This window comes from Oncorhynchus clarkii, chromosome 2 (assembly GCF_045791955.1).
Source record: "Oncorhynchus clarkii lewisi isolate Uvic-CL-2024 chromosome 2, UVic_Ocla_1.0, whole genome shotgun sequence".
Lineage (NCBI taxonomy): Eukaryota > Metazoa > Chordata > Actinopteri > Salmoniformes > Salmonidae > Oncorhynchus > Oncorhynchus clarkii.
The window spans coordinates 36,686,403-36,712,362 of NC_092148.1; the positions used below are offsets into that span (position 1 = coordinate 36,686,403).

Sequence of the window (25,960 nt, forward strand, 5' to 3'; positions counted from 1 at the left end):
AGTAGGTGACGACGATTGCGGCGGTACACCGCTCCTTCTGCGGTGCAGACGTGATAAGAACATTCAGTGTCAGCTGGCTGGATGACGACTGCTGGCTTCCAGAGGCCATGCTCCTGGATTCTAACTGACTCTCCGTTGATCAGTGGTGGCAGTGGTCTAGCTGACCTGTCGTAGTATCGCTTTCGTTGTTGTTGTCTCAGTGTACGTTTTTCTTGCATTTCCTTGTAGCTGACGACGTCAGGTTGCAGCTGCTGGTTGGTGCTGGGAAGGTTTGAGCAAAGTCTGCGGCTCATCAACAGCTGGGCTGGTGATTTGAAGTTGTCAACTGGAGTGTTGCGGTATTCAAGGAGACTGAGTTAGGGGTCTGTCTCTCGTCTGCTTTTGCTTTGTCCATGAGTGATTTAGCAATCTGCACAGATTTTTCAGCAAGGACATTACTTTGCTTTTGGGAAGGATTCAAACTCATTTGATTTGTAACAGGGCCCATTGTCAGATAATAAAGTCTCTACAATGCCATGCCTGGCAAAGGCTGCTTTCAGCTTGTGTATCACAGCTGCATATGTGGTGCTGTGAAGCTTGTCGAGATCGAAGTATCTGCTGTAGTAATCCGCTGTTACAATGTAGTCCTCGTTGTTCCAGGTGAACAGATCGGTTGCCACGACCTGCCAGGGTCGGTCTGGAATACAGTGAGGTAACATTGGCTCTTTGGTGTTTGAGGGGCGTCGTTCAAGACATATGGCGCATTTACCAACAATGTCTTCTATTTGTTTGCACATTCCGGGCCAAAACAAAATGTCCCGTGCTCTCTGTTTGCACTTTTCCATGCCCATGTGTCCAGCATGGATCTTTGTCAAAATCTCTTCTCTGGGACTGGTAGGAATAATGATTTTCTCTCCTTTGAAAATTATTCCGTTGATCTGTGATAGAATTCTGGAACAAATCAAATCAAATCAAATCAAATTTTATTTGTCACATACACATGGTTAGCAGATGTTAATGCGAGTGTAGCGAAATGCTTGTGCTTCTAGTTCCGACAATGCAGTAATAACAAGTAATCTAACTAACAATTCCAAAACTACTGTCTTGTACACAGTGTAAGGGGATAAAGAATATGTACATAAGGATATATGAATGAGTGATGGTACAGAGCAGCATAGGCAAGATACAGTAGATGGTATCGAGTACAGTATGTACAAATGAGATGAGTATGTAAACAAAGTGGCATAGTTTAAAGTGGCTAGTGATACATGTATTACATAAGGATACAGTCGATGATATAGAGTACAGTATATACGTATGCATATGAGATGAATAATGTAGGGTAAGTAACATTATATAAGGTAGCATTGTTTAAAGTGGCTAGTGATATATTTACATCATTTCCCATCAATTCCCATTATTAAAGTGGCTGGAGTTGAGTCAGTGTCAGTGTGTTGGCAGCAGCCACTCAGTGTTAGTGGTGGCTGTTTAACAGTCTGATGGCCTTGAGATAGAAGCTGTTTTTCAGTCTCTCGGTCCCAGCTTTGATGCACCTGTACTGACCTCGCCTTCTGGATGATAGCGGGGTGAACAGGCAGTGGCTCGGGTGGTTGATGTCCTTGATGATCTTTATGGCCTTCCTGTGACATCGGGTGGTGTAGGTGTCCTGGAGGGCAGGTAGTTTGCCCCCGGTGATGCGTTGTGCAGACCTCACTACCCTCTGGAGAGCCTTACGGTTGAGGGCGGTGCAGTTGCCATACCAGGCGGTGATACAGCCCGCCAGGATGCTCTCGATTGTGCATCTGTAGAAGTTTGTGAGTGCTTTTGGTGACAAGCCGAATTTCTTCAGCCTCCTGAGGTTGAAGAGGCGCTGCTGCGCCTTCTTCACGATGCTGTCTGTGTGAGTGGACCAATTCAGTTTGTCTGTGATGTGTATGCCGAGGAACTTAAAACTTGCTACCCTCTCCACTACTGTTCCATCGATGTGGATAGGGGGGTGTTCCCTCTGCTGTTTCCTGAAGTCCACAATCATCTCCTTAGTTTTGTTGACGTTGAGTGTGAGGTTATTTTCCTGACACCACACTCCGAGGGCCCTCACCTCCTCCCTGTAGGCCGCCTCGTCGTTGTTGGTAATCAAGCCTACCACTGTTGTGTCGTCCGCAAACTTGATGATTGAGTTGGAGGCGTGCGTGGCCACGCAGTCGTGGGTGAACAGGGAGTACAGGAGAGGGCTCAGAACGCACCCTTGTGGGGCCCCAGTGTTGAGGATCAGCGGGGAGGAGATGTTGTTGCCTACCCTCACCACCTGGGGGTGGCCCGTCAGGAAGTCCAGTACCCAGTTGCACAGGGCGGGGTCGAGACCCAGGGTCTCGAGCTTGATGACGAGCTTGGAGGGTACTATGGTGTTGAATGCCGAGCTGTAGTCGATGAACAGCATTCTCACATAGGTATTCCTCTTGTCCAGATGGGTTAGGGCAGTGTGCAGTGTGGTTGAGATTGCATCGTCTGTGGACCTATTTGGGCGGTAAGCAAATTGGAGTGGGTCTAGGGTGTCAGGTAGGGTGGAGGTGATATGGTCCTTGACTAGTCTCTCAAAGCACTTCATGATGACGGATGTGAGTGCTACGGGGCGTAGTCGTTTAGCTCAGTTACCTTAGCTTTCTTGGGAACAGGAACAATGGTGGCCCTCTTGAAGCATGTGGGAACAGCAGACTGGTATAGGGATTGATTGAATATGTCCGTAAACACACCGGCCAGCTGGTCTGCGCATGCTCTGAGGGCGCGGCTGGGGATGCCGTCTGGGCCTGCGGCCTTGCGAGGGTTAACACGTTTAAATGTCTTACTCACCTCGGCTGCAGTGAAGGAGAGACCGCATGTTTTCGTTGCAGGCCGTGTCAGTGGCACTGTATTGTCCTCAAAGCGGGCAAAAAAGTTATTTAGTCTGCCTGGGAGCAAGACATCCTGGTCCGTGACTGGGCTGGATTTCTTCCTGTAGTCCGTGATTGACTGTAGACCCTGCCACATGCCTCTTGTGTCTGAGCCGTTGAATTGAGATTCTACTTTGTCTCTGTACTGGCGCTTAGCTTGTTTGATAGCCTTGCGGAGGGAATAGCTGCACTGTTTGTATTCGGTCATGTTACCAGACACCTTGCCCTGATTAAAAGCAGTGGTTCGCGCTTTCAGTTTCACACGAATGCTGCCATCAATCCACGGTTTCTGGTTAGGGAATGTTTTAATCGTTGCTATGGGAACGACATCTTCAACGCACGTTCTAATGAACTCGCACACCGAATCAGCGTATTCGTCAATGTTGTTATCTGACGCAATACGAAACATCTCCCAGTCCACGTGATGGAAGCAGTCTTGGAGTGTGGAGTCAGCTTGGTCGGACCAGCGTTGGACAGACCTCAGCGTGGGAGCCTCTTGTTTTAGTTTCTGTCTGTAGGCAGGGATCAACAAAATGGAGTCGTGGTCAGCTTTTCCGAAAGGGGGGCGGGGCAGGGCCTTATATGCGTCGCGGAAGTTAGAGTAACAATGATCCAAGGTCTTTCCTCCCCTGGTTGCGCAATCAATATGCTGATAAAATTTGGGGAGTCTTGTTTTCAGATTAGCCTTGTTAAAATCCCCAGCTACAATGAATGCAGCCTCCGGATAAATCGTTTCCAGTTTGCAGAGAGTTAAATAAAGTTCGTTCAGAGCCATCGATGTGTCTGCTTGGGGGGGGGGTATATACGGCTGTGATTATAATCGAAGAGAATTCTCTTGGTAGATAATGCGGTCTACATTTGATTGTGAGGAATTCTAAATCAGGTGAACAGAAGGATTTGAGTTCCTGTATGTTTCTTTCATCACACCATGTCACGTTGGCCATGAGGCATACGCCCCCGCCCCTCTTCTTACCAGAAAGATGTTTGTTTCTGTCAGCGCGATGAGTGGAGAAACCCGTTGGCTGCACCGCTTCGGATAGAGTCTCTCCAGTGAGCCATGTTTCAGTGAAGCAAAGGACGTTACAGTCTCTGATGTCCCTCTGGAATGCTACCCTTGCTCGGATTTCATCAACCTTGTTGATTGTGATGAACGGAGATGCTCTGAGGGCATTTTCTCCTCTGCTCAGGCCATCCATCCTGTATTACTTTCCTCAGCTGTGCGAGTTGTGAGTCCTTTTCTGTTTCTGCTTGGATCTCCTTCAGTTTTGTGTCACTAACTGGTAAGTTGCTGTACTCAGTGTGCACTTGCATGTCCATGCCTTCACTGAGGCTGCTGCCTTTATAGGTAAGAAACTTCCTGGAGAGTGTGTCTGCGACAGGGATGTCTTTGCCTGGAAGGTGAGTGATTGTTTAGTCCTATTTTTGTAGTTGAAGGATCATTCTCTGAAGCCTTGTTGGCGGGGCTGCGGCTAGTGGTCTCCTCATGATTGACTCAAGGGGCTTGTGGTCGGATTCCACAATGACTTGTCGTCCATATACGTAGATATCCTTCTTGCAGTAGCACTGCACCTAGTCCATGTTTCAACGCGTCCACTTGGAGTCTGAGCTCTTTGTTGGGGTTGTAGTAGGCAAGGATTGGTCCTGGTTCTCTCGTGATCAAGTCTTTCACATTCTGGAAAGCAATGTCGTGTTGCTTGTCCCAGAGAGACTCACTGGACTGCTTTAGCAGTTGAAGCAGGGGTGCATTAGCATTGGAGGGGTTTGGTGCGAACTTGGCTAAGTAGTTGACCATGCCAAGCACTGTTTCCAGCTCTGCACGGTTCTTTGGTGGCTCCATTTCTTTTATGGCTGAGATCTTCCGTGGATCTGGCTTGATTCCAGTCGCTGTGAGAAGATGTCCGAAGTAGCTGACCTCTGTAGTGCCGACTGTGCTCTTCTCGGGGTTGAGCCGGACTCCTCTCTCGCGGGACCTTTGCAGTATCGTGTGGAGGTTTTGGTCGTGCTCCTCTTTGGTTCAACCATAGACAAGGATGTCGTCCACAACACTGAGCCAATCACGGCGCAACTAGAAAACATTACCAACCCCTATTTTCCGCTGGCTACCCCACCACCACAAAGCACTGAGCTAGGCTGAAATAGCTGCATTTTGGAGCTGCCTTTACTCAAGAATGCAAAAAAAGAGACCATGTTTGTATGCGGCTTTATTAACTACATTTCCCAAAAAAAATATGACATTCTTTGCAAACTAAATGTGACATGTATTAATGCCAAAATAACATACAAAACAATACAAAAAAATATATATATACACAGAATAAATTATAATATACATTTTTTGTTGCTAAACAGTTGAACTGAATGATGGGTCGCCACTGCCTGTATTAGCGGACCAATATAGAAGTCTTCAGCATCGGCATTACATGTTTTTTTTCTGGATGCTTATAGTGGAAACTTGATGAATTATCAGATAAATGATACAGTAGTCAAAGCTTTTCTTTAAGGTTACTTACAGAAAAATACATGTAAGTCCTAGATACTTTGCTAGTAATAGACAACCAGAAATCCACAGGAGCCGATAAATTGGACCCTGGTCTGCTTAAGTGTGCTACACCTATCATTGTTGGTTCAATAACATGATCAAATCAAATCAAATTTTATTTTATTTGTCACATACACATGGTTAGCAGATGTTAATGCGAGTGTAGCGAAATGCTTGTGCTTCTAGTTCCGACAATGCAGTAATAACCAACAAGTAATCTAGCTAACAATTCCAAAACTACTACCTTATAGACAGACACAAGTGTAAGGGGATAAAGAATATGTACATAAAGAATGAGTGATGGTACAGAGCGGCATAGGCAAGATACAGTAGATGGTATTGAGTGCAGTATATACATATGAGATGAGTATGTAAACAAAGTGGCGTGATGTGATGTGTACGTCGAGGAACTTAAAACTTACTACCCTCTCCACTACTGTTCCATTGATGTGGATAGGGGGGTGTTCCCTCTGCTGTTTCCTGAAGTCCACAATCATCTCCTTAGTTTTGTTGACGTTGAGTGTGAGGTTATTTTCCTGACACCACACTCCGAGGGCCCTCACCTCCTCCCTGTAGGCCGCCTCGTCGTTGTTGGTAATCAAGCCTACCACTGTTGTGTCGTCCGCAAACTTGATGATTGAGTTGGAGGCGTGCGTGGCCACGCGGTCGTGGGTGAACAGGGAGTACAGGAGAGGGCTCAGAACGCACCCTTGTGGGGCCCCAGTGTTGAGGATCAGCGGGGTGGAAATGTTGTTGCCTACCCTCACCACCTGGGGGCGGCCCGTCAGGAAGTCCAGTACCCAGTTGCACAGGGCGGGGTTGAGACCCAGGGTCTCGAGCTTGATGACGAGCTTAGTCGTTTAGCTCAGTTACCTTAGCTTTCTTGATGATCGATGCTTGACTGCTGTTTGACAAATGCAAATATGAATTGCTTTTAGCCATAATAATCTCATCATGTAGACTAGCCTAACCCCACAGCCTGCTCTCACTGTGTCTCTTATTGACTAGAACTCACATGCCAAGACCAGAGTAGGCACGTTTGCGATTTAATGCAAAAGTTTTTGTGATCTGTAGAGTGGAAAATGCACTGGAAACACATCTTTAGAGTTTTATTCCGTACATGAAAACTGAAGCAAATTCTTTTGGGGTGTGCACTATGTAATTGTTATTCACACCAAGTCTGTTAGGACACACCACTGGTGGGAAAATGCCCATATTTTCTTTATACAGATTTTAGAACGCATGAAAACCGGCCTCCAATTGGATGGAAACCTAGCTAATGAGAGTGTCAAATTTGGTCAATGAAATGTTTTATTGCTAATTTGCTACTAAAGGCTTATTCGATCTAATACAAGCGTCGAAATGGTCAGGTTGTTACGAATGCACTGGCATAAGTGGACGCATTTGGCATTTCAGCAAAGTTGACATAGAGATGGATGAAGGACTCCTCATGGATATACATTGCCATTAATGGGCTTCCACCATTTTAATGTAGTCAACTGGGTGGGTTTTCGGCAGGTAGCCTAGCAGTTAAGAGCGTTGGGCCAGTAACCGAAAGGTCACTGGTTTGAATCACAGAGCCGGCAAGGTGAAAAAATCTGCCATTCTGCCCTTGAGCAAATCAGTTAACCCCCAACAGCAACTGCTCCCCTGGCGCCGATAACGTTGATTAAGGCAGCCACCCACACCTCTCTGTATTCAGTTGAATACATTCAGTTGTGCAACTGACTTGGTATCCCCTTCCCCTTTCCTATGAATTGGGAGCAATCAGCCAATGAAGAAGAAGGAAAATGTACTACTTTAAAATGGAGATAGCATGGGCTGAGCCATTGTGGCTGTCACAGACATGGCATAGATTGTGTTGGTTAATTTCTTTACTATCAAACGAGGAGAGGCAAACTTATCACACAAGTCAGAGTAATACTTAAACTAAATCTTTATTCACTTATTAATAAAGGAGCAGGTCAATACAACACACATATATTAAGTGAATCGATTGAGTGCTCTACGATAATGATGGCTGGTCGACGAATCACCCTCAGATGATTTGTTGAGAGCCCCGAGACAAAGGTACACAGGTCTTATATAGGAAAGATACTCTCCCTTCAGTCTACATGACGAACAACAGATGTATGGAATGGGTCACAAGGTTAAAATTGGCATGAAAGACACTTATACTGTCTGCTGGGAATTATTTGCTGTAAAATCTGTTCTCATTGTGTAGAAAGCCAGCTCTCCCTGGTACCTTATAGAACAGAAACATTAACTCATGGTCTGGAATGCAGTATCACCCAAAGATATCGTAAATTTGCTGTCAGTGTTAAATCTCCCAGAGGCCTCCCAGTGTTATAAGAACCCTCGATTCTGTGCATTAAACAACCATTTGATGCAATTATAGTATTATAACATCATGTTGCAAATTTGCCCTCACAAGATACAAAGATGAGTCCTCTATCTATTGTTATTCACATGCGTATCTGCCCTCTCATTGGCTAGAATGGTTCCACCTGATCTCTCCTCCACCTGTTTGTCTTCCATGTTGGAGAACATGTATTTCCATAGACAACCTTTGTAAGAATTCAGTGCACACTATTGAGATAGAGAATGGTATTTCAAGACTCACCTGTGTCTGACAACAGCTTAGGGGATGCACTGGCAATATTATCCAGCTGCAGCAGCCGGTGACTAAAACTAGCTTGTCACTGAAACCAATACTATTGCCATCTACTGGCCATGGTTAATCCCTACAACAAACATGTGAACTCCTTTTTCTTTCCTAGATTCCTTTCCTTCTTTCCTCTAACCCTTTCCTCAATTCCTAGCTTCCTTTCCTTCTTCCGTTCCTCTCTACTGGCCGTGGTTTTATTTGTTATTTTATTTAACCTCTATTTTGACAGGGAAGACTTATTGAGACCTACAGTAGGTCTCTTTTCCAAATGTGCCCTGTATAATACATATAATAAAAATACACATACACTCATGTGTATACATACAGTTGAAGTCGGAAGTTAACATGCACTTAGGTTGGAGTCATTAAAACCCTGTTTTTCAACCACTCCACACATTTTTTGTTAACAAACTATAGTTTTGGCAAGTCGGTTAGGACATCTACTTTGTGCATTACACAAGTAATTTTTCCAACAATTGTTTACAGAAAGATTATTTCACTGTATCACAATTCTAGTGGGTCAGAAATTTACATACACTAAGTTGACTGTGCTGTTAAACAGCTTGGAAAATTCCAGAAAATGATGTCATGGCTTTAGAAGCTTCTGATAGGCTAATTGACATCATTTGAGTCAATTGGAGGTGTACCTGTGGATGTATTTCAAAGCCTACCTTCAAACTCAGTGCCTCTTTGCTTGACATCATGGGAAATCAAAAGAAATCAGTCAAGACCTCAGGAAAAAATTTTTAGACCTCCACAAGTCTAGTTCATCCTTGGGAGCAATTTCCAAATGCCTGAAGGTACCACGTTCATCTGTACAAACAATAGTACGCAAGTATAAACACCATGGGACCACGCAGCCATCATACCGCTATAGTAAAACAAGTTCTATATCGACATAACCTGAAAGGCTGCTCAGTAAGGAAGAAGCCACTGCACCAAAACCACCATAAAAAATCCAGACTACAGTTTGCAACTGCACATGGGGACAAAGATCATACTTTTGGGAGAAATGTCCTCTGAAACAAAAATAGAACTGTTTGGCCATAATGACCATTATGTTTGGAGGAAAAAGGGGGATGCTTGCAAGCCGAACACCACCATCCCAACTGTGAAGCACAGGGGTGGCAACATGTTGTGGGGGTGCTTTACTGCAGGAGGAACTGGTGCACTTCACAAAATAGATGGAATCATGAGGCAGGAAAACTATGTGGATATATTGAAGCAACATCTGAAAACATCAGTCAGGAAGTTAAAGCTTGGTCGCAAATGTGTCATCCAAATGAACAATGGCCCAAAGCCTACTTCCAAAGTGTGGAAAAATGGCTTAAGGACAACAAAGTCAAGGTATTGGAGTGGCCATAACAAAGCCCTGACCTCAATCCTATAGACAATTTGTGGGCAGAACTGAAAGAGCATATGCGAGCAAGGAGGCCTACAAACCTGACTCAGTTACACCAGCTCTGTCAGGAGGAATGGGCCAAAATTCACCCAACTTATTGTGGAAAGCTTGAGGAAGGCTACTCAAAATTTTTGACGCAAGTTAAACAATTAAGGCAATGCTACCAAATACTAATTGGGTAAATGGGTAAACTCTGGCTATCGTCGTTCATCTCGAAAAAGTGGATTTTTACTGTTGTGGGCGTTTAAAGGCCCAGCTATTCAACATTTTATCAGCTGATGAAACAAGCACTAGAGTGAAAAAATACGTTCAGCGTCATTTCCTGATAGTTGCTATCTACACAGGACCTTCTAATCAGCAGGTTTGCATGAGTGGGAGTTTCAGCTTTCGATGGTGACATCACCATGCAGTAAATTGGTTAATAGACCAATAACAAAGAGAGTTCCAAACCTCATGCAAACCTGCCAATAAGAGTTAGTTTTCCCCTTCCTACCCAGATAATAGCTAGATTTGCATTAAATTGGAGAAACATTTTCATGCGAATATTCTAAAATACGCATAACGAAAATATGCACATTTTCCCAACAGAGGTGTTTCCACCAAGCTGACCTGCTGCGAATTATGGCAGCATTTATAAAATAGTTCCAAAACTTCCTGTTTCCATCACACATGTTGTGATTTTTTTTATACGGTATGACTTACTCGCATAAAAACTGGATGGAAACGTGATTAGTCCTAGCAAAGTTGTTCTTGCTTGAGAAATATTGTTTTGCTAAAAATTTATTTTTTAAAAACAATTTTAATGGAAATCTACTACAGTAAGGTACTAGTTACCCAGAAATTATTATTATTATTTTTAAATATTAACTAGTCTAGATCCACTTGTCGGTTCTTGTGATTCAGCTATATGCCTGAATCCCAGATGAATGAGAAATATTGTCCCATTCATTTGGAATTACAGGATTTAGCTGGATCTTCACAATTGAAGATGGGAAGTGGGACTCAAAGAGTGAAAGACTCAGAGTGATTTAAGGTTTTTAATTATAGGTGACTATTTACAGGCAGTCACTAAAATTCCACATTTCGTAAAAAAACTAAGTTAAACTGAACACTTAAAGATTCCCATTGTTGTAGTGTTTAATCATACAGTAATATTTTGTGCTTAGAAAAATAGCAACCTATAATACTATTATAGTTAACATTTATTTTCAAATAATAAGGAAGAACAATATATACACAACAGTAACCTAAATGCATCTGTACATTAAAGGACTCTGTAATCTACTGGCCAGAATACAACGCGTGTAACATTTCTCCAGATAAAAAAGTTTTTTTTTCATCAAATCCTGATCTATGCCAACCGCACTTTGATACAAATCTTTACAGAATGTAACATTTAAACTTTTGTTTTATTTAAGATGCCATCATCATAATCTTAGCATTTTAAAACAACTATTATTTGCAGCATTGCATGGTTTGACCTATGTAGAGAAGTACAAAAAAACACGAATAAAAAAGCGTAAATAAAAAAAAAGTGTTGATTCAATAATTGCACTGTGTGTTGGCTCATGCAGCGAAATGAAGAAATCTGTGATATGAAAACAGCATTCTACTGTCAGCATGGGGATCAGAGTCTGGCAAAAAATGACGAAACAAATTTAAAAAAGAATAGCACACCAACTACCTCCTCATTGTGTTCTTTCCTATGACTAGTTAAAGCTCAAATGCTCACCCCACGTCACAGCCAAATATAAATACAGGCAAGGCAGGCTAGCTGTTAAGAACGTTGGGCCAGTAACCGAAAGTTCGCTGATCGAATCCCCAAGCGGACTAGGTGACAAATCTGCCGCTGTGCCCTTGAGCAAGGCACTTAACCCTAATTGCTCCTGTAAGTCACTCTGGATGAGTGTCTGCTAAATGATTAAAATGTAAAAATGCACACTATGAAACAGGTTCAAATAAAAGCAGTAATTTCTGATGTGATCAAAATATTATGCATTACAGTTGTCATTATTAGAACTCTCAAGTTTCAGTCTAAGAAATCACAGAAATCTATACAGAAGTGCACAAAAATCCCAGAGCTTTTCCAGTTAGGAGAATGGCAAATCCCACAGTCGTCTTCCTCCTCATTCTCTTTCTGCAGTTTCGTCTCTAACATTTATTATTAATGTGTTTATTATTGTAGCTGTCATTATTAGGACTATTTTTACTGTAATGTTATTACATTTACATCTCTGCAACATGGGTTAACTGTGCCATACAGAGTAAAATCAGAAAAAAGGCAACATCGAAAGAGGTGGCAAAAGGTCGTTGTCAGTGGAACCCTGAAGGATAACACACATCGGCAGAGTGGCTCCCAGTCAGCCCTCTCGGTCAAGCCCCTCTGCCACCTCTTCACTTTGTTGGCACTTGGTACCCCCTATTGTCTGATAGAAATACTGCATCTGGTCCTCAGTCCCCCTGTTTTCCGTTCAGTCAATTCCAGGGCCTTCCTTGATGATCTGTACAGTACATTCAGCAACATAAAAGGGAAGTCTGTTTAGGGAGCACCGAGACCCCGCGACTCCTCTCCAGAGACTCCGCCAGCCACTGGTTAAGAAAGTGCTTTCCAGTATGGGGTGGATGCTAAGGCCGGTGGAACCTAAATAAAAGGACATCAATGATAATTTGATCAATCACAACAACTCAACATATCAAAAAGGTATTTTCCATGGCTGTAAGAGCAGCCAATTAAAGGGACCGAAACAAATGTCTTGGTATGTTAATGCAAGATCTATATTATGTAATTGTGTAAATAACTTCATGTTGTCCATAGGCTGAGGAAGTACCTTGTATAGATCCTACTGTCTTCATGAACCTCCATTTCAGAGCTCTTAAAGTCATTGAGCTCCTTCCGAATGGCAGCCTGGACGAAGGTGGGAAAGTTAATACAATTAAGACTTGCATAAGACAGCGTCTAACTGCTAAAGTAAATACAGAAATATATACTTCCATTACTGGGCAATAAGATATACTGGTGTCAATAAGTAAGTGCATTTCAAGCCGTGGGCTTTAGGGAGCTATGACTGACAGCTGATTGTACCTTGTCGGCGGGTGTTAGCTTGGTCCAGGGCTTGTCTGCTCGCCGATCGTAATCATTGGCTGTGGTGACCTCCACATACTCGTGGAAGCGCAGGATCTTTCTGGCCTGTAGTTCAGCAACCGTGGGCCTCTCACTCAGCTAGAGGAGGAGTTAAATGAAGAGTTTAAAGGGATGACGCCCTTTATCTACTTCCCCAGAGTCAGATGAATTTGTGTTCTGTATGAAGGAAGTTAGAAGTAGTTTTGAAAGCCAAAATGGTATCCACAAGTTCATCTGAATCTTGGGAAGTAGATAAAGGGCCTCATTGCCAGTCTCCTTTGCAGAAGACTACCTTCTCTCAGCTTGTTTTATAACAATTCACTCGTTAATCCTCTGTGCGTAAATGTTCTGTTAAATGAGAGAAATATATTATTACAGGTAACAGTAGTGCGTGTGTGTGTCACTGGTCTTACCTTCCTGGTGAGTCTACGTTTGATCTCTCGGACCTCCGCCTGCCTGTCTACCTGGTTCTTGGCTGAAAAGGAGAGAGAGAGAGTCAAACTAATGTTTAGAACCCTGTACAGACATTAACCAAATTGTGCAATTGCTGTCTATTTCACAAAAATAGGATTTTCCAATGGGATTTAATAAAGGTACTAGGTACAAATACACAAGTACACCGACTGAGATAAAATAAAATAAATCTAATCCACGTTGATAAGAAGTGGCCTCATGCTCTTGGAATGTGGCCTCATTTATATAAATAACAAGAATCCTTACCAAAAGAGAAATACCAGTGGGGATTGAGCTGTGATTAGGTGAAAACCTAGGCCCCATTCTAATTCCAGAAAAGTGCATTATTCCTTCCTCCCTTCCTTTTAGTTCTCTGATTAGACATGATCGGACGGGTGAAGGCAAGCGCTCCATGCCTCCACCACAAAGCTTTCACCTGTCAGAAAAATAGTGATGGGGAGTAGGAAAGACTTACGTTGAAGGATGTTTCTCTGCTCCAGCTCCTCTGCACTGGGTCTCTGGCTGAGACGCCTAGAGGATAGAAGTTCACATCAACCTTGTGTTAGATTTGGTGTGTGTATGTGTGGAGAGAAGAGGAAAGAGCGAGAAGAAAATGATAGCGAGACTGTGTGGCTTTATCTATTACCTTGTGAGTGCAGAGCCTATTTGTGTGCGTATGGCCTCCCATTGCTCCCTGCTCTGCCATGTCAGCCCTGTTGACCCTTGGTGTGTGTGACCTGGTGTGTGTCCCGGAGTGCGTCGTTCGGTGTGACTGCTGGACTTGTCCTCTCGAGCATGTTTCTCTGGGGCGTGTCGGTTACTCAGTTTCAAAGCTAACGTGTCTTTCCTTCTGACCCTGCTGGCCAAAGCACCTGAACAAGAACCACAGAGAGATGTAGTCAGGTATAGAAAGATATACAATACAAGACCAAAGTTTGAACACACCAACTCATCCCAGGTTTTTTATTTATGTTGTACTATTTTCTACATTGTAGAATAATAGTAAAGACATCAAAACGAAAAAAACAAAAAATAACACATATGGAACCATGTAGTAACCAAAAAGAAAGTGTTACAAAAAAAACAAAACAAAATATATTTTATGTTTGAGATTCTTCAAAGAAGCCACTCTTTGCTTTGACGATCTCATGGGGAGAGACATTGTTACTAATTTGTAAATAAAGCCAGATTGTTATTTAGAATTAGAATGATTTAGAATGATTTATTTCTGTTTTTAGAGGGAGAGAAACCGAAAACCTATCTCATGGGTCTCCCACTCGAGGCCAGCACGGGTATTGAACCAGCATCTGTAGCAGCACAGCATGCACTGTTATGCAGTGTCTTAGACCGTTGTGCCACTTAGGCGCTGTACAACGTGACCGGTCGGGAGTGGGCTACAGCACTACAGTAAAAGCAAAATAATCCTAACAAAATAAAATAATAAAAACCTTAGTGTAACAACACTTTTAGTAAGTAATATTGAAGTCGTGCACAATTATAGTTTTCTATTTAGGTTTATGTCGCCCATTCATTGTCAGTTAGAGACACAGTAGGACCCAAAAACATAATCAGTGCTCTAACTCCCCCTTGCGCTGGTCTGGAGCAATGAAGTAGTGACGCAGGGTACCGTACTAAAAAACAAATTACCTCTAATCGCAAAACTTTTAATAATCGCAAAACTTTTAGTGGAGCAACCACTGTAGGTGTGTCCAAACTTTTGACTGGTACTGTATATGGGTATCCTGTGTGGCTCAACTGGTAAGAGTGCAGTGCTAACAATGCCAAATCGGGGATACATTTCCGCAGGTATTATAGTCACATTCAAAAAAGTATGCGCTCACGCTACTGTAAGTAACTTTTAATATGCCACGAGTCTGCTAGGTGGCATACTTATTTTTACAGTATTTTAAAGACGCTGCTGTATCTGAGTATAAATGTTTATCCGTAACCAAATTCAAGTGAGACAGAGATACATACTGGGTGGAGGCTCATCTTCCTCATCCTCGTCTGAATTTTCATCTTTATAGAGCACTGGCCCGTCCGAGTCGCTGTCTTCCCTTTGCAGGTCCTGCTCTTCTTCTTCCTCCTCCTCCTCCTCCTCCTCCTCACTGCTGTTGGGCCCCTCGGGGATGACGTTGATGCTGGGCTCTCCCACCATGCACCTCCTGCTCCGTGGCTCCAGCTCTGGCTGGGGAAGCTCCCCATCGTACTCCTCCTCTTCATCATCATCATCCTCCTCCTCAGAGTAGTCATCCTCAGCCCTGATAGAGAGAGGAGGGAGAGAGAGAGAGAAATGGAGATCAGATGAGTTTTCAACAGAAATAGGAAAAGCCGCCAGTCACATATTATTGACGGAGCTGATAATAAATAATTGGTACCACAGAAAGATTGTGTGGCTAGATTCATTCATAAGTCCTAGACAAGATCTTGCCAACTTTACACCTAATGTTTGAGGTGTGTGTTTTACTCAAGTCTAGAACATTGATGAAATATCCACTGGACTCACAGTTTCAGAGGCTGGATGCTGACGGCTAGGGGCCGGCCGCGGTCCCCCTGGTACTCGGGCGGCGTCTCAAAGAGCAGGGCGTGGGCTGAACGCTGGGAGCCGTCGGGATGTGGCTGGGCCTGGCCGGGGCTGGACAGGGCCCTCTGGATCATGATGTGCAGGGGGACGGGGGCTGGACGCTGGGGGGGCTCACTGGTGGGGCTGGGGGGGTCAAAGAGCAAGGGCTGGGGGATGGGATGTTGGTAGGAGTGCTGGTGGTGGAGGTAGTGCGTGTGCAGATGCTGGCGGGGGGGAGAAGGGGGGATGTAGTTGGGTAAGGGCGGGGACGGGGGAGGCATCTGGAAGCCGACTGAGTGGTTATGATGGTCCTCAGGAGAAAGCAGTGAGGGGGAGGGGGTGGGGACCGACTGGGTGGATGCAGAGGGGTCCTCCGGGTTGCGCTTTGTGACAGGGGTGGTCCTCTTGGGGGGCATCGGTGGAGAGGGCTTAGTTGGCACAAGGCTGGTACCGGTCTGGGTGAGATTGCCTGTGGGATTGGGATTGAGAAACACAGTATATTGAAGGTGTCACACACACTGATAAAAACACATGTTCAATTACTTTATTAACCTAAATCTGGGCTTTCAACTGCGGATCAAGTGAGTGCACATGCTTGTTTACGTCTCCATTTACATGTAAGATCGAGCCCAAGTAACATGGGTGAGTGCACATGAATGGATATACACACCCAGATCACATGACTGAGTCCACATGAATGCATAGATCCACAAACCCAGGTCACATGAGTGCATCCGACAGGGTCTTACATTACAAACGGGTGCATGTGGCAATCAAGGTTACAGTGAGGGTTTGAATAAGTACACATGCTCTAGAACACACACAGACCATACACAAATCGATTTGGCCAGTATGCATCCATCGCTTCTTAGCATCTCTGAACTGAGAATTATGAAAAAACCCTGTTCAACCAAGCTGGAATAGACATTTTGCGATTGCATGCAAACCTTTAAATATGTAAGCTTGATGCAGTTGCTGACGGATGTGTTAACATGAAATAGCATTAAAATACAAAGCCATGGACACATACTGCATTGGAGTACAATAGATCACAGCAGCTGACCAATTAAAGTGCCAGACATGAAGCATGCAGTAGACTGGATTGAACTATAACATCTGCTTTAAACAGAGTCAATCCCTTCATCTGCCCTTCTCTCCTTTCTTGCTCCAGAGCAGATGTGTGGATTAGCCTTTATGGGGCAGCCTGGTCTGCGCTGCGCAGCCACAGCTAGCCATCATGGGAGACACTCAGTTACTCCCCCATTCACATGCCAGAGGTGGTAGTACACATATGGTGCTCAGACACCCACATACACCCACTTAAACCCACTTACACTCACACCTCACTCTCATTCAACCTTGTTGCGTGCATGCAGCCTAACGTGGCATGAGCATAAGAGAGCACTCAATCCAGGCCGTTATAGGTTAGTCCAGCAGTAGCATCCAGGTAGCATTTGGCATGAGGCATTTCAAGTCAGGATGATGCAATATGATGACGCTGGTGACCAGAAGATTGACGTTAACAGGGGGAGGGGCATACTGCCACACACACAACGCAGGCTCGGGAAGACGTTAGAGAGACAGGGTGGGCACCATTGCTGCGGCGATGCCAGAGGAGGAAGAGGGGCATTGGTGGGCATCCTTTGTTTTACCTGACCGCAGGCCTCTGCCGTCCCGCCGACACAGGTAGACCGGGAGGGACAGGTAGACGTCATAGTCGCCCTCGCGTTTCCAGCAGGACCAGTAGAGGGGCAGTTGGGAGTCATTCTGGTTCACACCCCCCTGTAGAGTGGAGGCTGGCGGGGGACGAGAGGTATGACACGCAGGCCTTCAGCTCTCATATAGGCTGGCTGAATGTATACAGTGTGTATAGGGTGACCAGACGTCCCTGATTTACAGGGACAGTCCCCAACTTTAGTGGCCTGTCCCCGGCTAGAGCTGCCCCTGAAAATATCCACGATTATCCCTCAGAAAGAAAGATGCAACTGTGAAGTTACATTTAGGTTGATATTTCAATAATAAAATGCTGTATCCAGTCAAATTTGCATGTAACAAATTGTCTATCCCTGTACTAAACTTGTTTGACCCTTTATGAGAACGTTTGATCATTGATACAAACATGTCACCACCGCATGAACAACCATGCCCACCAGGGCCCTCATTTATCAATGTTGCGTAGAAAAGCTTCTAAATTATCTCGTACAAATCCCCAAAAAGTTGGTATTTATCAATTGCTCGTATGCTTGATTTACAGACACCGGAAAGTATTTTGCCTTGATAAATCAGACACGTTCTAAAACACTGTGCTAGTGCACGTGAAGTCTCATTTACATAAAGAACCGCCCTAAATGACCACGTATGGTCACAAACCTTCCCTTCAAATCTGCAAGAAATGTCACTCATTTCTGTCCGCCAACATAGAGAAATCAAAGAACACAAAGAAAACTGCAGAAATAGAACTTTTCATCACCGAAGTGGAAGATATAAGTGTAAGAAGGGTAGAGTGACTCTTCACTGTCTGCTATGGACCAGCGCATTGGCAGCATAATTGGAGAGACCTCAGTGTCTGGCATCATTTGTGATGGTGATACTGAGGATCTTCTCCCAGACCCTGAATGAATACCAGACACACCAACTGCTGGTAAGTCAAGCTTTATTTTCGCAACCATATTCCGACATGGACCACATCTAAATATTTTTTCTTGACAATAAATATAACAAACTAAATGTAACAAAATTAATATAACCAGAATTACAAAACATTAAATCTTTACAGATGTCGGTGATTTTTCAGCCATCCCCAGGCCCACAAGAAGGGTGTCCTCTTTGGCAAGCGCTTCAGCTGCGCTGCATATTTTGACTGACGCAGTCCTGAAACAACGAGATCGATAAACCAATTCTTAGATTCAAACAGTAGATGGAGTATGTATGCAACAGCCTTAGAGACAAATACTGGTGCAATGTAAATGTGTTTTCCTTGTCGATTTGATTACAATATTTGGAAGAACAGATACTGATATTGACTCTTGTCCTCAGTGCCAGAGCTATGGGTGGTGGGAAACACTCCGTCAGGCATGGGCTCATCGAGTCTACGTGGATCATTCAGTGTAATACCAATTTTGATTGCAATATTGTGGAGCACACTGCAATCCTTGACAATGTAGCAAATCTAAAAAGGAATTTGCACATTGTATTACATTCGCGTAATGGCATTTGAAGGCAAGTCATTTCAGCGGCAAATTACAGTGTGCCTCCTGTCCCAGATAAGTACAGCCAATGGCCTTTCAGCAGGCCTATGGTGCGCTCTACTGTTCTTCTGTGTACGTGGGCTTGGTTGTACCTTGCCTCTTGTTGGTTTGAGGGGTTTGTGAGGGGAGTCATCAGCCATGTTTTTAATGGGTAACCCCAGACTCCTGCAATTATGAACACAACATTCAGATATTGTTTCCCAGTAGAGGTCTAACATGGCAAATAAAACATAAGTCACTTACCAATAAGCCATCCATCCCCAACAGCTCCTTCCTGGAGGTTAAGGCCGAATGAACTGTTCTGCACAATGAATGAATCATGTGTCTCACCTGGCCATTTGGCCACTACATTCAACAAAGCCAAATGTGAATCACAGATGATCTGCACATTGACAGAATGGAAACCTTTTCTGTTGATGAAGTTAAATTTGCTCAATGATGGTGCTTCGATTGCGATGTGGGTGCAGCCAATTGCTCCAATGACATTGTGAAATCCAGCTATGGCATGGAAATCCCTTTTCACTCTGTCCTGTTGCACAGCAGTGTACGGAAACTGTATGTATTGTGGGGTCAATTAAATAATGCCGCGATGGACTGCAGGCAATAATTGGCTCATGGTTGGTTGTGAAATGCCAGACCGATCCGCAATAACCCGTTGGAATGTTCCAGTGGCCAAAAATCCCAGGGTGGAGAGGACTTGGGCACGCACTGGGATGGCATTGGTGCGTTTCGTCTCCCTTTCTAATACTGGCGAGAGTTGGTTGCAGAGATACAATAAAATATGCCTTGGAAAACTAAATCTACTTATAAGCCAAGCGTCGCTCTCAGCAACAAACAAAAAAAACTGCATACTCATTGAAAACATGCTCCCTGCGTAATGCAGCTTGTGCCAGTTCCTCCAGCAATGCAAGATTTGCTATTTTGGACAAGTCACAATTCCTCAGTGTAGCCTTTTATATTATTTAACTGGTTTAACTGAATTGCCTTCAACCTTACATTCAACTCTCTTTCTAACTGACTTTATTATTCAATTAGGCTGAAATGGTTTCATGTTGATGAATTCGATAGCACCCTGAGAAAACTATTAGTAGCTGAAGTGTCTATAAAAGAAATACATGAATGAACTATTCATGTATTATCTTTTTTCTTCATAGTTTATGATTTGGTCCAGTATGTCAATCCTTTCTCCACCATTTTGGTAGATGGTATTCCATTAGCAGTTTGACTTTTCTACCACAAGGTGCTGTGTACGCATGGTTAGAGTTGTGCTTAAATTTACGCACATTCTCAAGTATATCATGTCAGATTGTCAGAATAATAGTAAGAGATAATTATTTATTTCAGTTTTTATTTCTTTCATCACATTCCCAGTGGGTCAGAAGTTTACATACACTCAATTAGTATTTGGTAGCGTTGCCTTTAAATTGTTTAACTTGGGTCAAATGTTTTGGGTAGACTTCCACAAGCTTCCCACAATAAGATGGGTGGATTTTGGCCCATTCCTCCTGACAGAGCTGGTGTGACTGAGTCAGGTTTGTAGGCCCCCTTGCTCGCACACGCTTTTTCAGTTCTGCCCACACATTTTCTATGGGATTGAGGTCAGGGTTTCGTGATGGTCACTCCAATACCTTGACTTTGTTGTCCTTAAGCCATTTTGCCACAACTTTGGAAGTATGCTTGGGGTCATTGTCCATTTGGAAGACCCATTTGCGACCAAGCTTTAACTTCCTAACTGATGTCTTGAGATGTTGTTTCAATATATCCACATAGTTTTCCTGCCTCATGATGCCATCTATTTTGTGAAGTGCACCAGTCCCTCCTGCAGCAAAGCACCCCCACAACATGATGCTGCCACCCCCATGCTTCACTGTTGGGATAGTGTTCTTCAGCTTGCAAGCCTCCCCCTTTTCACTCCAAACATAACGATGGTCATTATGGCCAAACAGTTCTATTTTTGTTTCATCAGACCAGAGGACATTTCTCCCAAAAGTACCATCTTTGTCCCCATTTGCAGTTGCAAACCGTAGTCTGGCTTTTTATGGCGGTTTTGGAGCAGTGGCTTCTTCCTTGCTGAGCAGCCGTTCAGGTTATGTCGATATAGGACTCATTTTACTGTGGCTATATATATTTTTAGATACTATAGATACTTTTGTACCCGTTTCCTCCAGCATCTTCACAAGGTCCTTTGCTGTTGTTCTGGGATTGATTTACACTTTTCGCACCAAAGTACGTTTATCTCTAGGAGACAGAACATGTCTCCTTCCTGAGCAGTATAACAGCTGGGTGGTCCCATGGTGTTTATACTTGCGTACTATTGTTTGTACAGATGAACGTGGTACCTTCAGGCATTTGGAAATTACTCCCAAGGATGAACCAGACTTGTGGAGGTCTACAATTTGTTTTCCTGAGGTCTTGGCTGATTTCTTTTGATTTCCCATGATGTCAAGCAAATAGGCACTGTGTTTGAAGGTAGGCCTTGAAATACATCCACAGGTACACCTCCAATTGACTCAAATTATGTCAATTAGCCTATCAGAAGCTTCTAAAGTCATTACATAATCTTCTGGAATTTTCCAAGCTGTTTAAAGGCACAGTTAACTTAGTGTATGTACCTTTCTGATCCACTGGAATTGTGATACAGTGAATTATAAGTGAAATAATCTGTCTGTAAACAATTGTTGGAAAAATTACTTGTGTCATGCACAAAACTATAGTTTGTTAATAAGACATTTTTGGAGTGTTTGAAACACAAGTTTTAATGACTCCAACCTAAGTGTATGTAAACTTCCGACTTCAACTGTAAGTACAAATTGTTGAATCCCACACGCATGTTTTACGAACATTTCTGTTCGTACACAACATTGATAAATGAGGGCCCATGCTACTAAACAGGTGATTCTAAAATGACTAGCCTAAGAAAACTGTGGAGCGGTAATCAATTTCTGTGTTATAATTAATACAGGTATTTGAATGGAATATATCGACATTTGATAGTTCACTATAGTTCCATGACATTGCTTTTTCTACATTTTTGCACAACTAGCCCCGTGTAAAAAAATCCCAGATTTTAATTTCCAATATCTGGTCACCTTAACTACACATACACTAGGGTGATGTTCATTAGGGCACACCGTAGCACACCATTTTAAAAACAGTCCAGGTAGTCCTTCCTGTTTTTTTTAACGTGTGGTGTCTAATGGACACGACCAAGGTGGATATGCTTACACTGAACGCACTACCAGCACCCAGAACAAGAGGGTCTGTGTAATTATAGTGTTACGCTAAGTGTCTGAGAGGCTTGTCTGGGCTGTGAGAGGGGCACCAAGTGGGGAAAGTGAAGAGTGAAACTCCTTCCGTTTTCGGGCCCTCTAGGTTAGCCATTGGAAGTAATCACTCTGTACCTAGCTAACTGTTAGGAATACTCCTAACTAACTAGTGGAATACCTTTGAAATACCTTTGAAAACAGTCACTACAGGCTCAGCTAGCATTCATATACAGTTTGATATGTTTCAACAACAGCTGGGGAAGCAATGATTGCATATTCAGTACCATGCCGGATGAGATTTTAGATCTACAAGTTTTCCCAGTAGTTTATGAACACCTTGGTTTGAACATTACCTAACAAAATGCACTGGCTAAAATGTATTGTAGACAATAACTGAACGTATTGTAAATGTACCAAATTAAGAATGCAGAAAGTTTATCAGCGAAGCAACTTCTTAATGCCATTTCTCCTTCCTGCTACATGACTACATCATGAAAAGCCCCATTCTATGCCCCATTTGTTAACATATCCGACATGGTTTAATACATCGGAATTGTTTACATAATATGACAGCTGAAATGTCTACACACATTCTAGAACGTACATATGAAATAGCTTGACAGACTATAGATGGCGAATAGGTGACAAAACGAGTGCACGGCAAATGACTTCCAAGCCTACTAGCTCCAGGCTAAACCAACCAACCTAATGTGTTTAAAACAGTCCTAAAGTAATAGGCGTATCAGATCTCAAAGAGAACAACAGTGAATAAAGTCAGACTCCCCTGACGCGAAACGCCCCTGGTAACAACAAAAACAACAATATTGTCTTCGCATGGAGCTGAGCAGCAGCAGGCTCAGAGCCACCAGAGTCAGTGGTGTCCTGGGAGAGTACAATGCCAGGGAAAATCTGCTCTGCTGCTGCTGTCTAAAATAGTTCAGTCTTATTAAGTCATCGGCTGGGGAACAGCTGCTGGAGCCGCAGGGATAACATCATTATAAGGATGAGAGTGACAAAGTGTGTGTGTGTGTGTGAGAGAATGCGTGCAACGTGCACGTGTCCCTTGTAGTAACCCCTATGCATGTGCCACGAGTCTTCTGCAGACATGTATGCATATGACACGTGACTAAAAGTTACGTGTGGAAGCGCCACTGATTGTGCATGTGCACACGTGCACGTGAGTGAATGTGTGTGTGCATCGATGCAAACGGCACCTGGTCTCCCCGGGCATCTCATTGGCTAATTCTGCCATTCTGTGATTAAACAGGCCCCTACTACTACAACCACCACAACTAGTACTACTACTCACCCAACATGGCAGCATTAACGCCCCTGTTGACGGGCTTGGGCAGGGGGAGGGGTGGCTGCTTGGTCGCCTGGGGGGTGGAGGATGGCGCAAGGGACACTATTGCTGAAGATTGGGTGTTGGCGCCTGCAGAGGAGACAGTTTGGGCAGGCTTTGCAACTGCAGAGGAAGAAGAGGAGGAGGAAGAGTATGTGGTTGCAGGGTTCGGTTCGCTGCCGGGCTCGGGGGTGGAGCTCATCAGCCACTTGGGGGGCATAACGGACTGTTTGGGGGGCAGTGACTCTCGGAGAGTATCCCGCAGCGAATCTGGGTCAGGAACAAAATGGCTATCTGATTCTGCAAAACACACAGCACACAAAAAATATGTTACATAACATACATGTGTTAAAGAGCACTATACATTTAATCACTAATCATCATCATGAGAGACACATGGGCGCATTTGTGTCAAAGACCGTACACACAGCAACTCGCTACACACTGCTAGGCTTTTTGGAGCGTGTTTGTTTCTTTCAATAATAGTATATTTTCCATCTCATCACATTATGCATCTCCCTAAAAAACATAAATGTTTCAGTCTTGGGTTGGAGCACTGAGACAATTTGTGCCATTCACTCAGCCACTCTAGTGTGTGTGTGTGTATTGTCATTATCAGGGGATCAGCTGTATAGACAAACAGTGCTGTAATTACCAAACCCCTTCCCCCATTCCCCTAACCCTCCACCCTGCTTCTTATCCCACACCATTTCTCAAAGCTGAAGTTTATTTATAGACAAGTCTTTATCACATGCTGATGTCACAGAGAAAAGAGGAAACACAGTGCCTTCAGAAAGTATTCACACTCCTTGACTTTTTTCAAATGTAGTTGTGTTACAAAGTGGGATTAAAATGTGTCCTTTTTTTTGTCAATGATCTACACAAAATGCTCAATGTCAAAGTGGAAGAAAAAGTAAATGATTTTTTATGAAAATAAAACCGCAATATATCTTCATTAGATAAGTATTCAACCCCTTGAGTCAATACATGTTAGAATCAGCTTTGGCAGCAATTACAGCTCTGACACTCTTAAGGGCTTAGCACACCTGGATGGGACAATATTTGCCCATTATACTTAAAAAAAAATATTCAAGCTCTGTCAAGTTGAACATTGCTAGACAGCCATTTCCAAGTCTTGCCATAGAGCCAATTTAAGTCCAAACTGTAACTAGGCCACTCAGGTATATTCAATGTTGTCTTAGTAAGCAACCCCAGTGTATATTTTGGCCTTGTGTTTTAGGTAATTGTCCTGTTGAAAGGTGAATTTGGCTCAATCATGACGTGGCCCTTTCTGGGTGTAGATAGTGGCTTCCCCCTCTCTCACTCTCTACTACACCCAGGTTCTATTATCTCAGGTCGTAAATTCCTGGTGGAGACTCTCTTCCCCTTTTCATGCAGAGAGAGAGACCACAGAGTGAACAAAGGATTTCACTTGGCCGAACTCCTAAATCCCCAAAATGGGAAAATGAAACTATATGTCCACTTGTGAGAATGTGGGAAGGGTCAATGGACACTTAAGGGACAGTTATGTTGAGTGTGTTTAATTTGGTAACTTCATTGAGGACAGGAAACACACAACTATATCTCTGAATGCGTACATTTCTCAATGATGGTGTTTGCATCTAAATCTTGATGAGTAAAGATGAAACTCTTTGTGAAATAATGTAATGTGATGTTAACCTTTCATTTTGATAGAATTGTATTCCCTGTAAAGTTTAACTAGTCAGCGGCTACGCCCCCGTGAGCGAAGACATGATCTGGCATCATGGAACCGCCTTTTCTACTGTTACGAATAAAAGCCCCTCCTAAGAAAATCTTTTTCAGACTAAGCAAACCCACAGTGTGAGCTTTGATTGCGAAAAGTGAAGACCACGCATACCTCGATGTAAGCTGAGGTGGCACAGGTTTGAATACCAAGATTAGAAAACCATACCATGTGGAGCATTGGCTACATGCCTGGAAATGGTTAAACTCTGAGACTATCAATCCCTACAGAATAAGAGCAAATCTTAGATACTAATTACTTGTCTGCAGCTCGAAATTATGTAAACTTGGGATGCGAATACCGACAACCACCGAAACATCTACTCTAAGAACAATGGACGCCTGATGTTTCCATAACAACCGACATTATCAGGAGCCGCCGATAGAGCTACCACCATGAGTAACCAGAGACTCTTTGATGAACTGACTCTCCCACAGACAGACTGATGATTCCAACAGAGAAGATCACAACGACATATGGGCGTAAATATATATTGATTGCAATTATTCCTAAATGAGTGAGCATTCATGTGCGAAGGATTAGCATTTCAATGTATATAATTATAGACTGTGTAATGAAGCCATTTAGTCTTTCCAGCGCTCTCAGTCCCCACCCCCTTCCCTTTGTCCACCAAGCCGTCATATCGGTTTAGCCCACTAGGGAATCTTCCCTATCATTGTTAGTAAC

The 25,960-nt window shown here is 43.5% G+C and overlaps 1 protein-coding gene across 6 annotated transcripts in view; it reads right to left on the bottom strand.

Moving 5' to 3' along the window:
- Positions 1–10,539: 10,539 nt before the first annotated feature.
- Positions 10,540–25,960, bottom strand: part of LOC139367552 (phosphatase and actin regulator 4B-like) — a 58,453-nt gene continuing 43,032 nt past the window's right edge. For 5 of the 6 annotated variants that reach the window (XM_071105832.1, XM_071105809.1, XM_071105816.1 and 2 more), the window contains 10 exons: positions 23,476–23,808; positions 17,305–17,448; positions 15,596–16,121; positions 15,067–15,350; positions 13,736–13,961; positions 13,565–13,620; positions 13,050–13,111; positions 12,598–12,735; positions 12,344–12,420; positions 10,559–12,156 (listed from right to left, as the gene is read on the bottom strand). In XM_071105832.1, the coding sequence (XP_070961933.1) occupies positions 12,141–12,156; positions 12,344–12,420; positions 12,598–12,735; positions 13,050–13,111; positions 13,565–13,620; positions 13,736–13,961; positions 15,067–15,350; positions 15,596–16,121; positions 17,305–17,448; positions 23,476–23,808 (1,862 nt within the window). In that variant the 3' untranslated portion in view covers positions 10,559–12,140. Of the gene's footprint in view, positions 12,157–12,343; positions 12,421–12,597; positions 12,736–13,049; positions 13,112–13,564; positions 13,621–13,735; positions 13,962–15,066; positions 15,351–15,595; positions 16,122–17,304; positions 17,449–23,475; positions 23,809–25,960 lie in introns of all 6 variants that reach the window. The other variant, XM_071105840.1, reaches the window with a different exon arrangement.